This window comes from Trichosurus vulpecula, chromosome 7 (genome assembly GCF_011100635.1).
Source record: "Trichosurus vulpecula isolate mTriVul1 chromosome 7, mTriVul1.pri, whole genome shotgun sequence".
NCBI classification, from domain to species: Eukaryota; Metazoa; Chordata; class Mammalia; order Diprotodontia; family Phalangeridae; genus Trichosurus; species Trichosurus vulpecula.
In genome coordinates, this window is record NC_050579.1 from 201,310,564 (window position 1) to 201,326,376 (window position 15,813).

The following is a 15,813-nucleotide window of genomic DNA, read 5'->3' on the forward strand; positions in this document are numbered from 1 at the left end:
ATGTGTAGGTTATAATGCTGGCTCCTGACTTAGATGATTTTTTTCAGAACCAGATGATAATCGATTTGTTTATATATTATTGCTATTCCCATGTTCTAATTCATCAATATTAAGCTTACCTTTCTTTTTGATCCAGATTGCTTAAAACATGAAAAAGAAAAAGATGTAAGAGGTAAAACCTCACTTGTTGGTATATCATTGTAGTGTTTGTCATCATAGTCAATAATGCAAAAATTACCATCTGGTCACTTAAAAAAAATAAAAATACTACATATTTGTTATATGCCAAGTTTAAAATCATGTCAATGTTCACATAATGTTAAATCCAAAGTGCTGAATTTAAAATCAACAAGCAATTTAAATCTACTCATGTTATTTAAATAATCTTCCTTGGTTCATATTATTGGAAGAACTACAATGATATGAAAAATATTTGTTTAACCTTCAAATTTTAAATTGTTTATATGCTATTTTAGAAGTTTTGAAAGTTTTATAGTCGCTTTTGTGCAGCAGCAAAATTGTTCCTTACTGTTGAATCAAAAGCAGGCTTTGAATCTATAATCACGCATAATGAATGATGAATATTTGTTTGCCCATGTACAAGAATGTTTCTAGAAAAAAAATTAAACCAATAAATGCCACAAAAATCTGAATCAGGCATGTGTGTATATATGTGTATATGTATGTGTATGTGTGTTGCACATATATGCTGTATTATTCCTTCTATTAGAAAAAAACTTCCTTTAATTGGCTTTTCAAAAATTACTTCAAAGAAAATCACAGTTAAAAAGCTTTTCAAAAACAAGTTTATCAACTGGATATTAATTCCTAGAGTCATTCAAAGTAATGTTTCAAATATAGAGAATAAAGAGAAAAGAAAAGGGATTTGGGGAATTCCATTTTCACACAGTTAACTCTTAAAAGGAACACATACATATAGAAAAATGATGATAGATGTTTGCTTCTAAGGGAAAAAAATATTAATTTCCATTAAAATTAACCTAAAAATCTGACTTCTTTTAACTTTTAAAAAGGCAAAACACGGGCCAAGAGTAAATAGCATTATCAATTGTGTTTTTTTTTTACTGGAACTGTGATTTTATCATTGTAGGGAGCTACCAAAAAGGAACTTCCTCTACTCTTAAAAAGTTGCCTAGGGAATGAATGAATGAAGTATTGAGCTTACTGGGTGCAAAGCACTGATCTAAATGCTGGGGATACAAAAAGAAAAGCAAGGGAACTAAGAGGTTAAGTGACTATGCCACATCACAAAGCCTAAATATCTGTCAGAGGAAGACTTGAAATCAAGTCTCCTGATATCCAAGACCAGTTCTCTAATCTTTTATACACACAAATTATCTTAGTTTCTACATCTGGGAAGTTGGAAACAAATAGCAGATATATAGGCTATTACTATTATGTTCCTGTGCTCCCTTGTGCAGCTATATGGGAAGAAGTATGAAATAGTCTTTCTGTTCCTCCCAAGGAAATAAGCCAAAGGAGACAGGAAGGAAAGCACCCAAAATAGTGTAATACATTTATTTTTATTTTCTTCAATTTCTTACCACAGAAAACAAAGGCTTTTAAGCCACAGTGCCAGAACGGGAATTTAAAAAAAAAATGTTACCTTAAGGTTACTGTCCTCAAGGAGCTTGCATACTAAATAGTGAGAAGAAAACCAAGCACCAGCTATTACTAAAATCAGATTTCCTAAGGATGTTTTTAGTGTTAGCATGTTTTAAAAAATAAAAAAAAAAATTTAAACCCACTAAGAATTTAACACATTCTATTTTTGTTTAACCTGAATCAAAACAGAATATGATTCTAGTGATATCATTTCATTCTTAGCAATACTACTGAGAAATAGTATTGTTTGTGACAAAAATAATACCACTACATTTTCTCCTCATCCAACACTGAGTTATATGCATCTCTCTCTTCTGCATTACCTCAAATCAGTATTGAGAAATTAGCAATGGAAAGACTTAAACCTTATAATTAAAATTAATTACAAAAATCCATTTTCCATGCTACCCCTGCTCTTACTCCCTATTATCATAACCAATGTAGATGTATGTGTATGCTTAACAAACCATTTTGAAGGTAAATTAAATTAGCACTAAGAAATTTTTTAAAGGCAGCGGGGAAGGAAGGGATTTGAATTTTTTTTAAAAAGTTAACAAAATTTGTATCTAACTTGTTTTTTTTATTAGCGTATTATCTCATGAATCACTCTCTCTGAGATAAACAGGTGCCTTCATATCTACTTAACATGAAAAGCATGCTGTTGGCACTTTTTTGAGTTTTGTTTTAATGGCTGGAAAACATACAGAAGAAATGGTATCTTAAAAGTCAGATCGCATCACTTAGGTCAAATAAGCGAATTATGAAAAACTCACAGTTAAAAAGGGGATGTTATGGGCATCTCCTTTAAATGACAGTTCAAAGTGATTCAGGAAGGGAAAAGGATCTCCTGCACACATCCTTAAAGTTAAGACTAAGTGCTTGCTATTTCTACACTAGATATTATGCAACAGTGGTCAATTTGTGCCAGCTACCAAGAGTCCTGGCACAGGACCTTATAATAACTGAAAAGCTTCTGTAGACCCTGCCCTGCAACCTTAAGTTGAACATTTTTACTAACATAATTGCTAAAGCAGACACCTGAAATGCTTATCATGAGGTAGAAATAAATCCTAAGTCTAAGAAAATGATGCCTCACATCTGGCAGTGCTAATTTCTTTTTTAAAAAAAAAATTTAAAATGTGATTTCCTTTTGAAATATTTTCAATTACCACATCAGGTTTTCTTTTTTCATGCAGTTTAATTCAATCTAGTTATAGTGTTACAACATTTTGCTACTATTACACATACTTTATGTAAAAAAGAAACAGAAGCAAAGACTGAATTATTAGCAACTAGATTTAGATGTCTCTTATATGAATCACTGCATGTGTAAAGAGGTATCATTCAGACCTTCACTGAAGGATAATTAATTCTAACCAATTCCAGTTTATAAACTCTAGTCATTCTCACTGTCCTGAGTGTGTGTGTATGGGGATGGGATCAGGGGAGGGAAGGGCATGGGGAAATGATGGGAGTAGGCTAGAGGTATTAAGATACAGTGGCATAGATAACTGTCAAATCTTTTAAATTATAGAAGGGTTCCAATCTGCCTTGGTACTCCATTGACAAAATCACAGATCCTTGATGTAATTATTGAGGCAAATATTAAAATAAGTTTACATTTCCCTCTAAAAGGTAACATAATAAAGGCATGCTGGGTGGCACATATAAAGAAACCTAATAATTACAATTTACCACATGTAATCCACAAAGTGGATACTATGCAGTGCAACTGGAATGAAAGAAAAAGAAAAGGAATTATTCTATTTAAGCCATCCTTTTCAGAAATGACAGAACGATGGATTAAAAAAGCCAGGCAGTTATATGGTAACCTTTCTTTTTGCAAGCCAAGTGAATCTCAATAGTGATCATGAGGAAGCATGATTCCAGGTCTCAAAAAAATAATGTGTTTTTAAAAGACATTATACAAGTATTTCTGAAAAGGGTATCATCAAGAGTATTAAATTTCACCTATGACTTAATGAAGATTGTGACCCATAATAAACCTAGCTTTCCAAATTTTGATAAAATGAGATAAAATTATCTAGATAATATTTGGGAATATAGTAAAAAGACATTAAGGACTTCTGATTAAATTGAAAAAGGAAACATCCTACATCTTTAAACAGATGCCTTTGAAAATCCTTAATGATCAACTCAAAACATTCCTTTCTATCTCAACTTTAAGTTTCCAAGGTTCAAACTGTATTTTCAAGATCAATGAGAACAGCAAAATTCGTCTAAGTGCTAAAATGCAGAATAATTTACCAAATCAATCAAAACCATGTTAATCTAATGTGATATGATTTTATTACATGTTCAAAACAAATATACAAGTTTTCATAAATACTAGGAACATAGAGGTCATACTTTAGTTATTCACCAGTCTAAAAGGAATCTCTGTGGAAATAATAAGTAATTTTGTTTAAAGGAAACTGTTACAGCTACCAAAAAAAAAAATGGAAAGATGAACGCATCTTGTTATAGTCTCCATTTTCATAAAGACTATTGTAGAATGCTGCATTAAGATGTAATAGACAACACTTACATTATCCACATATACAAAGTAGAGAATTATTATTATTAAATTATTTTAGATTTTCATCATGATTTGGAAATTCTAAATCTAAGAGCATTAAAAAATGTTTTGAATATTAAAAACATGTTTCATAGAAATTTTATCTAAAGATATTTATAAAGCAACAGAAATATCAAATATCTCTCTGCTCTCCAATTGTAAGGTCATTTTCCAATATTTGCTTTCTAGGAAAATCATTGAAAATACAATCAGAAAAAAATGTGTGGAAAAAACAAACACTAAAAATGGCATCTTCAAAGCATCAATAAATGAAAATAGTTCACATAAGCATATGCATTTTTCTGTTGAAGAATTCTAGGGTTTTTTGATCACAAAATGTGTTCTTTCCTGTTTATTCCACAAGCAAGAGTTTAAACATTTTTATAAGCAGATAAATAAAAATACTTAGATTCAAGGTTTTACTTTCATTATTTTCCTAAACATTCATATCCATTTACATGGAACAATGATATTCCATATAGGAAAAGATGTGCTTTTTAAAGGAAAAATAAGAAATGACTGTCATTAAACATTGTTTACTAAATATGAAGAAAAAAACAAAAAGAAAAAAATGGAATCCTTACCTTTGTGCTGCAGTTTTTACTACTGGTATCTGCGCATTAGCATGCTGAAAACGTCTACCATGCACTATGGTTCCAGAACATAGTGAAATATTTTTTGCATTTTCACTGTAGAAATTCAGCAAAAACAAGAACTAATGTTTTAACAGAACAAAAAAATTGTATTTATGAAAATACCAAAATGTGGCCTACAATGCTTTGAAATATATTTATAAATGAATTCAACATCATACTGTCTTCTCCAGTTACCTTTTTGGAATACATTATGTCTGTTCCTTGATTTAAATCTTGCTGAAATCCATTATTTAAGTACCCTGGTTGAACAAATTTCAAGACAACACTGAACCTAAATCTGAGTAGTGGGAGCTTACTGAGACTCAGCAATAAGACTGCAGCACTCCATGAAGAAATCTGTATATACACAAGCTTTGATTCACTTCATTCCCAAGCATTAGAACAAGGATACTTCTACAATGGGATCAATCCTACACCTCTTACCTTTCTTCTCAAATTTTTCCCTTAAAAGCTAAGTATAGAGAAATTCTTCTTTAACTATTCAAAGCTTAAACATTTCTACAGAAGTTGTGATGAAACGATGGGCCAGTTAAGTCAGTTCATTAGAGCAGTTTTAACTAATTAACTTTTGATCTATACTCATTATAATTTCCCATCATTTGGTGATTTGCAAACATTTACTAAAATAGTGCATGTTCAAGCATTAAATATTAAGTGACAACGACTTATCAAAAAGTTCATATTTGGAGTCTTATTCATAAGATTATCCTTAAGATAAATTAATTTTATTTGACAAATATAGATGGTTAATATTATGCATGATGCTCTGACAGAAGTTAAATAAATGCTTTCAACGTGATTCATCTATACAACTGACAATTACTATGTCAATTTGGGAAGTGCTATACCTCAGTTTCTTGTTGTTGCTCAACATATTAAGGCCCATTGAGTTCCCTTTCAAAGTTCTGAAGCTTCCAATCTTGTTTCGTCTTACATATGTCTTTAAGAAGTCACCAGAACTAGTACCAACAGCTTCAGATCGACAATGTTGTGACTGCAATGCAATTTACAGGTATAAAAGTTAATGAATAGGGAAAAAAATTATCAATAAACATTTGAAAATTCATGGAAAATATATACAATGAAAGTACTAGTTTGTGTTTCTTTTGGGGGTGGGGATAAGTGGTGCCTACTGGAGTGGGTAAGAGGGCAAAATCCTCCTTTGGATATTAATAGTGAATAAGCAAGCCTATCTCCCTGCTTAAATGAATTAACTATATTTCAAGGGAAAGCAGGGTGGTGCAAAGAGAGAATTGGACTTAAGAGTCAAAAGATCTAAATTTGAAGCTACTCTTACCATCTATGTAACCTAACCTTGGGAACATAGATAGATACTGAAGGTTTTTGGTCCTAAACTTCCTGAATTGCAAAGATGAAAGACTTAGAATAGAAGATTCTCATTCAACCTGAAATCTAGGGTATCATGATCCTGTATGTAAACTGTCTTGTTAAATCAATCATTCAACAAGCATTTATTAAGCAGTTAGTATGTTCTAGGCACTGGGGATATGAAAAAAAAAGGCAAAGGCAAATGTGTTTCTATTTTAATTTGTTCTTTGTGACAGACTTACATCGATTTCATCTCAGAATGAAAATTTTTAAAACTTCTATTTAGCTACCTTTGAATATTTGTACATTGCAATATTGCAATAATATTGCGCAAGTTCCTATATGAAGGAAATATAAAGCAGTATTAAAAAGCAGTATTATAAAGTATAAAGAGTATTACCGAGGCACCTATGGCTGGTTAAAAGGGTTCATAGGATCAGAGACAGAGTAATAAGGGACCTTAGCCACTGAGTCTAACCTTCATCATTGGACAATTTCCTCAAATGGGGCCTAGAGAAATGATCAACAAGCATTTATTAAGTGCTTATTATGTGCTAAGTGTTGGAGAAAGTCCCTGGTCTCTACACTCCAGAAGCTCACATTTAAATGGGGGACATAACATTTATATAACTATCTATACATGATATAGATAGATACATAGATAAATGGATATAGAATAGATGGAGGGTAATCTCAGAGAATAGGCACTGGAGTTAGAGAATGAACCAGGAAAGGCATACTGCAGAAGATGGGATTTTTTTTTTTTAGTTTTTATTTAGTATTTTATTTTTCCCCAATTACATGCAAAAAACAATTTTTAACATTTGTTTTTAAAACTTTCCAAATTCTCTCCCTTCCTCACTCTTCACCTCATTCAGGACATAGGGCTATTCATGTGTAGTTATGCAAAACATATCCATAATAGTCATGTTGTGAAAGAAAACATAGACAAAAGTAAAATTTTAAAAAAAGTATGCTTTAATTTGTATTCAGACACTATCAGTTCTTCCTCTGGGGATAGATATTATATTTCAATATAAGGTGTTCAGAGTTGTCTTGGATCATTGTGTTTCTGAGAATAGCTAAATTATTCACAGCTGATCACAGAAGACAGAATTCTTGTTAGTTCTTCAAGGAAGCCAGAAGAACTAAGGGGGCAAGAGATAAGGTGGAAGAGTACTCCAGGTTCAGGGAGTGGGGCTTGGTAGCATTTTAGATATGAAAGGAAAAGCTATCTGGTAAACACATTAAGTTAGGAAATGAAGCATCATGTGCCTAATTGCAAAAAGACCAATGTTGCTAGACCATAGAGTATGCAGAAGACAGTTAAGGGTAAGAAGACTAAGAGACGCGAGTAAGAAAAATAGGAACCAGATTGTAAAAACTTTAAAAGCTAAATAGGATAGTCTATATTTGATCCTGAAGTTGATAGGGTGGAGGTAGACAACTGGGTCAGGCTGTGAAGAGTTTTTAAAAGGCAAACAGTAGATTTTGATCCAGAGAAGTAATAGAGAGCCACTGGAGTTTACTGAGTAGAGGAGTGAAATGGTACAACACTTTATCCATGACATCATACAGCCACTCAGAGCACTGTACTAATACAGTGTAGTACAAATTCACAGGCTCATCAATTCAGATTTAGCACTAAAAGGGGCATTAGAGCCCCATTTAATCCAATCCCCTAATTTTACAGATGAGGAAGCTCTAAGCCCAGAAAAGCCTCCTCACATGCTCAAAGGTTGCAATGGGAATTGAGTGGGAAAGTTGTAAAGTTGTCTGACTTCAAATGCATCATTTTAAAAAATGAAGCATGTGGAAAGATCAGTTACAGAGGGGAAGAAGTTGAGCTAATATTGTGCCTCTCTTTAAAAAAAAAAAAATCATACTTTCAAGTTGATAAAACTATCCAGCAAATGTATGCACAAGACCAAGCAAAACACTATAAAGTGTTGTAAAGCAATCTTCATTCCTAAGAATAATAGCTTTAGGTTGAGTATCACTCAGTTAACAGTATTATTTTATACAAAGATTAGTTAACATTACTATTTTATACAAGGATAGCCCAGTTGCTTTGACCCAGCCTTCATATATTTGGATAACATATTTTTAATTTTGACATTTTAGCTATGCTTCCTCTAACACTAAATTTCTTTCATTGCTAAAATTAGGCTTCATGTACATAAAATAATTTTAACAAAAATGGAAAAGAAACATAAAACTCCAGCTAAGGTTAACTTTCATAAGACATTTAATGAGACTAAGAAATATGTGAAAGTCTCCGCACCTTAATTTTTTTTAAGTGAATAAACAAAACTGGAACATACAATTCAAGTTAAAAAAAAAAAAAAAACAGAGCTGGCAAAGGTGTCTCAGAAAATTAAGATTTGAAAAAGCCAATGGGTTTTTTAATTAGCATCATAAATTATTTTAATGTCATTTAAAAAAAACACCAAAACTTCAATTCTCAGCCCCTTTCAGGCTTACTAATTCCCCGTGGCTTTAGGAGATCAAAGAATTATAGGATCATACATTTAAAATACAAGGGCAATGGGAGCACCTCATATTCACCTTACAGCTGAGAAAACTAAGAGCCTGAGAAGTTACCTAAGCAGGCTTACCTAAGCAGACCCAGGTAAGTAAACAGCAAAACCAGCATCAGAACCCAGGTCCTTTGACTCCAAATCTAGCCCTTTTCCCATAGTACCACCACACTACCTAATTCCCTTGGATAATTGTGGGTTGCCCCATTTTTAAGTGTTTTATTGATGCTTTTTGTTTTTTGTACCATTGTTATTTCCTGATTCATCACTCCCAACGAACGTGTTTCACAGCATTTGAAATGTTCCATAGATGTAATCCATTATTTCTACTGAAAGGAGTCAAATGTAAGCCTCATCTCATTTGTCTCCTGAATCCACTTTTGGGCACTACATTTAATCTGAGATCATAAAGTGATGTTTTCTTTTACATTATAATAAACTCAATATTGTGCATATTATTCTCCCAGGTCTGCTTTTTCCCCTTTGTATTAATTTAAAAAGCCTTCCTTTTTCCAGATTTCTCACTTGTCATTTCTTCTGGCACAACGTTCAATTATGTTCCTATACCATAATCTGCTAGGTATGGGCATTCACTTCATTTCAGTTGTTGTTCTTTGGGGAAGACTATCATAAAAAGTTGGTAAGTATTTGGGATGGAAGGAAGTTCTTTGATATCTAAATATAATTGACCCCAGAAGTAGGCCACTTAAAGGGAAACCAATTAAGGTAGTGACCAACATTTTTTTAATAAATGAAATGACTAGGAAAAGAAGCAAGTGTTTCCAGGGAACAATATTTAAGTGGGAAATTTTGTAAATGGTCAATTCATTAGCGTACAAATTATGACAACTTTTACAACCCTATTCAACCTTGTAGGAAAGCAAAATGGTATGACAAACAGAGTTAAGAAAGCCTCAGTTGGGAGAGATGGGTGTTTCCCCAATGAGCACTCTACACCAATGAAATCCTAAGTCCAGACCTGAGCAAGCAAAACACAAGCTCATAACTGTAAGGCCTAAAATAATGCTTGGATATGGAATCTTTCTTTTTGTCTTTGACATTTGTGGTATATATATGAATGGAGGGTTTAAGGTGTGTGAACAGCTTCCTTAAGCTGAGTTTTTGACCATGACTCCTTTATCATAAATTCCAGTGTCCTTCTATTGCCTTTAGAATAAAACAAACTCGTAGCCTCGCACAATCAGGCTCCAAACTATCTTTTTCCTTGCCACACTTTAATTCTCACAGAAAACATTCCTATATCCCCTCCCTGTGCCTTCCCTCATATTTGTGAACACATTCCCCTTCTAACCTCTACCTCAGCAAAAGGATCCCAGTTCTTATTTCCTAATCTTCCCAACTGCATCTACCCTCCCCTCCAAAGTATGTTGTAAATAGCTACTTTGCAGAAGTTGTATTTATTCACTTTACATTCATGCTATATACAGAAACTTAAATGTATACATGTATCTATGTGTGTGTGTGTGTGTATGTACTCTTACCCCCTCTCCAGCACATGTAAGCTTCTTATAAGTAGGAATTATTTCATTCTATGTACTTGTATAGCCCCTTCACCTAGCATAGTGCCTAGCATAGTTAGCATTTAATAAAAATTATGTCAAGAAGTATTAAAACCAGGAAACAATATAACAATTGATAAGACTGGGTGTTGTTCAGTTGTTTTTACTGTGTCTGACTCTTCTTGACCTCATTTGGGGTTTTCTTGGCAGAGATACTGGAGTGGTTTGCCATTGCCTTCTCCAGCTTCTTTTACAGATGAGGAAATTTAGGCAAACAGGGTTAAATAACTTGCCCAGGGGTACACAGCTATTAAGTGCCTGAGGCAGAATCAAGTCCTCCTGACTCCTGGGCAACTGTTAAATGCAGTGAATAGAGTTATAGGGCCTTAAGTCAGGAAGACATCCATCCTTCTAAGTTCAAATGTCCTTAGACACTTACTAGCTGTGTGACCCTGTGTAAGTTATATAACTGTTTGCGCCTCAGTTTCCTCATCTGTAAAATGAGCTGGAGAAGGGCGTGGCAAACCACTCCAGTATCTCTGCCAAGAAAATCCCAAATGGGATCAGGAAGAGACAGACAGGGCTAAAATGACTCAATAACAACTTCCTGACTCCAGGCCTGGTGTCCTGCGCATTGTGCCATCTGCCTGCCAATATAAGATGGGATACTATAAATACTTGGTAGTTTGGTTGGACAATATATGTCAATTGAGGTGGCAAAACTTTTATTATGGCCAATTAGTAAAGTGTTTTATGTCTGTATTTATGTGAACCTTGAATTTATCAACTGGTTGACCTCCAGATATTCTATGTATTTTCTAGTTAACCAAGTAACCTGTTTCTATTGTTTCCTCCTATCTTTTGTAGTACATTGTAGTACTAATGTGCAGATTTATTCTGTATCATGATGACACTTAAGTTACTGTCTACATTACTTTATTCCCTGATTCTCTGAAGTCTGCAAAACTGTATAATTGTGTCCCTTCCTGCTGCTTATTCTTCCAATCTTAGTCTACTTGCTATAGCTAGATTTTCTATTATTATGTTAAACAATTATGAAAGGGGGGAGGTATCTTTGCTTCATCCTTTGGTTTAACTGGAAAGAAAATACTGGAAAATATTTTTCCACTGCAAATACTATTACCTCTTAAATTTGGATGTGAGCTTTTGTTCATTATATTAAATAAGGGCTTTCCCACGTTTATCTTTTCAGGGAGTTTTTTAAAAAATCTACTGCTATAATTGTGCATCTTTTTCCTGTTTGTTTTATTTGTGATTGATTATGCTTTTTAAAATACTTAATCACTTTGCATTGATGATAGAAAGCTACTGATTACAACGAAGTTTCTTTTTTTTTAAACTATGCTAATCATTCTGCTAAAAATTTTAAATGTTTCCATCAAATCATTAATGACATTCACTCATCAAGAGTTTTCATATTCTCTTTGGTTGGGGTATTAAAACCTTCTTTGGCCTAGGTATGAAGACTTTGTAAATTATAGAGTTTGGAGAATATCTTCTTTCTCTAGTACTGAGAGTCACTTTTGTAGAATACTTATTAATTGCTCTAAAAGAGTTCATTTGTAAAACTCCTCTGACCCAGGTAATTCCTTTATGGATTACTTGTGCTTCATGAAACTGGATTAAGAGATCTATTTCTTGATTTGGGAACTTTATATTAGGGAATTCTATATTTCTATAGATTGCCATGATTTCCTTTAAATTTTTAGGGTTTTTCTGTTGATATATAATTAAGCATAATAGTTTCTGATAATTCTTTTAATTTCTTGTGAACAAACCTGGTTCATATTTTAATTCACCAATTTAATTTTTCTTTCATTTTTTTTGCTCAGATTAATTAATATAGATTCTTGGCAATCTTTTTTTAATCCCATTTCTTTATGTTGTTTATCAATCCAACCTGTTTTTGTTTTCAATTTTATTTCTCTGTTTTCAAATTTTCTGCTTTTTGTTTACTTTGGAATTAATCTGTTCATTTTCTAATATCTTAGTTGTACACTCAATCCATTAATGCTTTCTTTTATTTCAATGTTTCCAAACATCATTTTTCTTGAAACCAGCATATATAGCTACATTCCATAAATTATTTTGTTATAAGCCCATTTGTAATTATTTGTGGTTTTTATGATTTGTTCTTTGCCTGTGTTTAGAATGTTGTTACTTAGTATACATTACAATTCTTTATGTATCAACTTCTTCATTCTCATGTGCATTAGTTGTATATAATAATGAAAAGCCTCTGTCACTCTCTCCTTCTAGGCATTGTGAATATATGCCAAAACATCCCATTTTGAGGTGCTATATCCTTTCTCACTTGTCAAAGTACAGAAATCAAAGGCATCATTTTGGTCATGATTCCTAATTTCATCATGGTCTTTAAAGGATTATTTATTACTTTTCCCTTTTTTATATTTTAATGTTTTTATAACTTAGGACATGATAAAATTTCATAAAGGTAACATGTAATGTTGAGATTATGAATGTACTTTAAAATTTTAATTCAAAATTTGCCAGAGGCCTGATAATTTTATTTTTTCCAACACTCTTTAGATGTGTTGTTTCTCTCTTCAATTTGTTCAGTTCTGACAAAAGAATATTTTAAAGTCTCCTTAGTTATAGTGGATTTTGCTCATTTCTTCTGCCTTCTTTTTTGTTGGTCAGTCTGATGCATTCTCTCTCAGGGTTCATGATTTTAAAATTTGGATTTGCCCTCATAAATTATTATTACGCTATCACCACACCCCCTTAAAATTAGCACCCAGTTCTTGTGCTTTGCTTTACTGACAATGATCTAATCACCTGCCCATAGTCCTACAGTTCATTCCCTGAACCTTTATCCATTTCAATTTCTTATTGCTTGAGGTTCCTTTCCCCTGTCTTTTGAATTTTTTCTAGTCTAGATGAGTGTGGTATAAAATTTTCCTTGTCTTTCTGCTTGCTCTAAAAGTTACGTTAATTTGTGGTATTCCTTTTCCAAGAAACTTAACTGTTCTTCTTTGTTCCTTTTATTTATTATATGTTTATTACACTCTAGAATCTGTTATCCAATCACTGGCATTGTGCTTACAAATTCCTTCTTAATTCTATGTCTTTTATACAAGATGGAACTTCTGGAAAACCAAAGCAGTGCATCCTATTCAATCCAGCACACCCACTAGTGAATATACAGATGTCTCCCCAAAGTATCTTTTTATATCTATCCTTTGACAAAGAGTCTTCTTCTAAGCTTTATTTGTAGAAATATTAATCCATGTAGAAGCCAAGTCCTATATCCAGAGTTAAAGAAACTAGTCTAACTCCAAGGCTGTTCGCTCAGGATAAAGTACCCTAAGGCCCTCTAAATCAGGGATCCTTTTTTCGTATTATGGTCATTAATGGTCTGATGAAGCCTGTAGACCCCTTCTCTGAATAATGCTTTTAAGTACATAATATTTTTATACCACCCCTCAACCAAGGTTAAGACCCCCTGCTGTAAACCAATGTTTCTCTATGCAAACCATTCCTCTCCAGCATAAGTCAGTCCTAGAACTCTAATACTCCCTTCCCCTACTCCCAATCCACTATGAGAGCCTTGCTATTTTCTTATCCAGGAGAAGAGACCATAATGTCCCAAAATGATAGCTATCTCTTGGTGGGACCTGATTCCGGCTCCCCTCCTTCCCCTGTTTCTCATCCCCCAATGCTATTACCCTCTTCTCCCAAAGAGAGGTGGTCAAGGTAAGAAAAGAAAAACATCCAAACAAATGAACACTCCAGTCCCCTATCCTCTATAGTATATGCCAAGCAAGAATGTGACTCAGTACTGAGGATTTCTTTTCAGGTATTGGTTGGACTAGATAGCCACTGAGGTACTTTTAAACTCTAACATTCTGTGATTCTGTGAAGCAGTGATAATACTGGAATTTAAGATAAAATAGAGAAATTAGAAGCCATAAAGACTAGCAGAGAAAATGAGAGAGACAGCATATATAACTCAACAATAAACAAGCTGAATAGGCAAAAACAGTTTTAAACACCCAAAGAAAGGTCCTTGGAGTGGGAGTCCCTGAAACATCCTATAAGGGCTGATTTGACTTGGTTATTAAAGCAAAATAATCTTGAGGAGAAACAGAATGGCTAATCCACCAGATTTGGGAGTAGGGAGAACATAGGGGTTAGGGGGAAGATAAAAGATGATGGTGCTTTGGCTGGGTGCTAGAAAAGATTAGGACTTAGTTTTGCATAGTGTTTAGAGCAATAGATTTGGAATAAGGAAGGTGTGGGTTTGAATATAGCTTCAGACATTAGCCACATACTAGTGTGACCCTGGGCAAGTTCCTCGCCTCTTAAACCTCAGATTTTTTATCTGTTTTATGTGGAAAACAAAAGCTCCTATCTTTGAAGGCAGTTTTGAGGGTCAAATAATATTTTATTTATATATATATATATATATACGTACGAACAGCTTCTCAAACTTTAAAGCCCTATGTCCGTGTCGACATATTTGATGCTCTTTTTTTCTGAGAATCCCCTTCTGAACAGAAGTGCTATATTTCATTATAACTTTAATTTATACTAATGTCCTAATTTGATGGTAAGGCTGAATAGTTTGCTTGTTTGTGGGCATAAGTGTTAATTATCTATGCATTGATATGTTCTCTTTTATCATGTGTTCGCTGGAAAAAACAGCAGATTTCATGTTTGTTTTATATATGTTAGGCTTTGGTCTCCTGGAGTTGCCAAGAAAAAGTGACTTGTCTGTAGTTTTATACACACGCTATCTTTCTGGCTAACCCTGAACTTTATTGTAGTATTTTGTATAAAATTGTCTGGCATACTTAAAATTTTCTTAGCACTTTGTAAAAGGGGACACTGATTTTGTTATGCTAGTTAAATATTTTGAAAAAATTTCAATTGTCATGACTTTGAAAGATCTTAAATTTACTGAGGGATACCAAAAAGAAATGGAGAACATGGAGGAAACATGGTTGTTTCTCCTAATCCTTTACTTCACAAATGCCACTGATCAGGTTAGGATTGCCAAAGTCAAGTCGAAACTGCTACAGCATTCAATAGGATTATGGCATCATCTTAAGAGAATTTGCCTCATGGCAAATGGACTACATCAGCTTAAAATGCGAAATAATTAATGATCCATATAAAAAACTGTTAAGGAATGTGGAGGGAAATAAAAGGGTTTTTTTTTTTAAAACACAGTTACTTGATCACTAGCATATGAAACTTAAGTAAAACTGAAATTTCATAACTGGTTGAAAAGTTTGCCTGAATACTTTTTCCAACATCAAACAACACAACTTTAAGGACTCTGTTATGTCTCTGTGTCAACGGAATGTTCAGGAACTACAGTCAAGCTGATTTTGTAAAGAAGGATATGTTAACAGGTACAACTTATGTGTTCCGATGGTTTAGTAGTAATCAGCCATTATCTGGGACTTTGCAGACAATGATGCAAACCATATTACCTCCAAAGGGAAGCTGATTGACCATTATCTCGTACTGAATGAAGAATATCTAATCTTAGATGGAACATACATTGGAAAACC

At 33.3% G+C, this 15,813-nt stretch overlaps 1 protein-coding gene across 3 annotated transcripts in view; it reads right to left on the reverse strand.

Moving 5' to 3' along the window:
• Positions 1-15,813, reverse strand: part of SENP6 (SUMO specific peptidase 6) — a 136,112-nt gene that overhangs the window by 61,793 nt on the left and 58,506 nt on the right. For 2 of the 3 annotated variants that reach the window (XM_036766794.1, XM_036766795.1), the window contains exons 4-5: positions 5,709-5,854; positions 4,789-4,893 (exon numbers count right to left, since the gene is read on the reverse strand). In XM_036766794.1, the coding sequence (XP_036622689.1) occupies positions 4,789-4,893; positions 5,709-5,854 (251 nt within the window). Of the gene's footprint in view, positions 1-119; positions 141-4,788; positions 4,894-5,708; positions 5,855-15,813 lie in introns of all 3 variants that reach the window. The other variant, XM_036766793.1, reaches the window with a different exon arrangement.